The 1,844-nt window shown below is 28.4% G+C and overlaps 1 protein-coding gene across 1 annotated transcript; it reads right to left on the bottom strand.

The window, feature by feature from the left end:
• Positions 1–406: 406 nt before the first annotated feature.
• LOC107608196 (uncharacterized) lies at positions 407–1,417 on the bottom strand. Its single transcript, XM_016310063.3, has one exon. It carries the CDS (start codon positions 1,157–1,159, stop codon positions 791–793), a length of 369 nt encoding a protein of 122 aa, XP_016165549.1. The 5' UTR covers positions 1,160–1,417; the 3' UTR covers positions 407–790.
• Positions 1,418–1,844: the final 427 nt, after the last annotated feature.

Here is a 1,844-nt window from a genome sequence, read left to right as displayed (position 1 = left end):
TATATATGTATCAATGTATGCCTTTAATAATTTACCTAATTATTAGTAGTCTCTTTCAGTAAGCAATAATAATAATTGTTGCACAAAAAATACACTCAAACTCTTTACTACAAATCAAATATAGCAATAAACTAATCGACTATCTTATGTATGTGTATATAAAAATTAGTTATTAAAATTAAGTTATCAGTATAAAATATATGTTAAAATATAAATATATATTAAAAATAAATTAATATATATATATATATATATTGATGACGAATTTTCGTCTAGGAATATCATTTTTGTTAACCAATATATAAAGTCGTGCATATAAGCTTCACTTAAGAATTGCTATATATATATATATATAACTTAAGCATGGTCATTGATCGGCCTCTAACCAAGTTATAATATAACACGATAACATCAAAATTAGTGATGATATTGATAAGTATAATTATACATCGACGACTCACAAACTCTATTATATATTACATCAAAAAAGTTTGTTCTTCTCTCTGTATGATGTCCACTAAGACCTTCTACTTTCTACTACTTTTATATATATATATATATATATAAAACATTATTTTTCTTTTTAAATACTAAAATAAAACTAACTTCACTCTCTCTATATAATTGCCTCTTCTCAAAATAAAAACAAAAGTATATTGACTTTTTTCGTTAATAATGAATTAATTTATTCTCCCTTGTTATAAAATAAAGTACGAGGCTTATTTCATAATAAGAAAGAATAAATCAATTCAATATTAAAAAATAAAAAAGTTGACCCACGCAACTTAAATCATCTAGTAACCAAGGGGAACCATCGTTCATGAAAAGAAGATTGGTAAGCCATCATGAAGAAGAGAAACACAAGCAAGAGTGCCACTCCCCACGGTGACCCTCCGGCACGGTGCAACGACTCCCTCTCCTCCGGCAAAGGAATCGGAAACGACTCGGAGGAGAGGCAGTGTACAATAAGCAACAAGATTAGCGGAACAAGTGCTAGCAAGATCTTGACCTGAACAAGCAAATCCTCAAACTTGGACTCATAGTTTATGTACCAAGAAAATACCAACACAAAGAAGAGTATGAACATGAAGAAGCATAGGTGAAGTGGGAAAGAGAAATATTCCCAGAAGTAGTATTGATCATTATAGTATCTAGCCATGAATGTTATTTTTCTTATTATTATTGTTATGAGTGAGTAGCTAGCTAGGGTTAAAAGAAGTAATATGTTTGCTCTTTGTTTGTGAAGTTGTTGGGACTTGGGAGTGAGTTTTATTGTGTTGTTGAAGATCTTTCGGGTGTTGTTTGGAGCTTTCTAGGAGGTTTGGTTTTGTAGGAGTGGATTGCATTGTGTATTGTTTGGTCAAAAAGGTTTTTATAGGGAGTTTGGGTCATGTTCATGATTGTTATTTTCCAAGTGTACATTTAGGAAAGGGTGATCCGCTGATGTGAATGTTGATTTCTTTATTTTGTGGATTGCCTTTTTATGTATCCCAATCCCATAATTGGTTTTTTGAAAATGTCATAATTATTTATTTTAATAAGAAGAAATAAAAATAATAAAATAAGTTGTCAACAATCAACTTAAATAGATTCTTTAAGTACAATATTTAAATTTTAATTATATAAATTTTGTGAAACAGGTTAAAGTGCAGATTTATATCATCCATATATAATAACGGAGTGAAATTTTTATAAAATAAAGTAGGACAGAATAAATTCAAATGAGTTAAGCTTTAAAGTGATTTTTGAGATTTGTATGTGCACTAAAATTTTAAATAAGGTTAAATTTATATAGAATTTTTTTTTTCTGGAGATTCTATATCATTTTTTCATAATTGTAGGTT

The sequence above is a fragment of the Arachis ipaensis genome, chromosome B7, assembly GCF_059453495.1.
Source record: "Arachis ipaensis isolate K30076 ecotype BB chromosome B7, ASM5945349v1, whole genome shotgun sequence".
Lineage (NCBI taxonomy): Eukaryota > Viridiplantae > Streptophyta > Magnoliopsida > Fabales > Fabaceae > Arachis > Arachis ipaensis.
The sequence above is the reverse complement of the archived record's forward strand: the minus strand, read 5'-3'. Positions and strand labels throughout refer to the sequence as shown.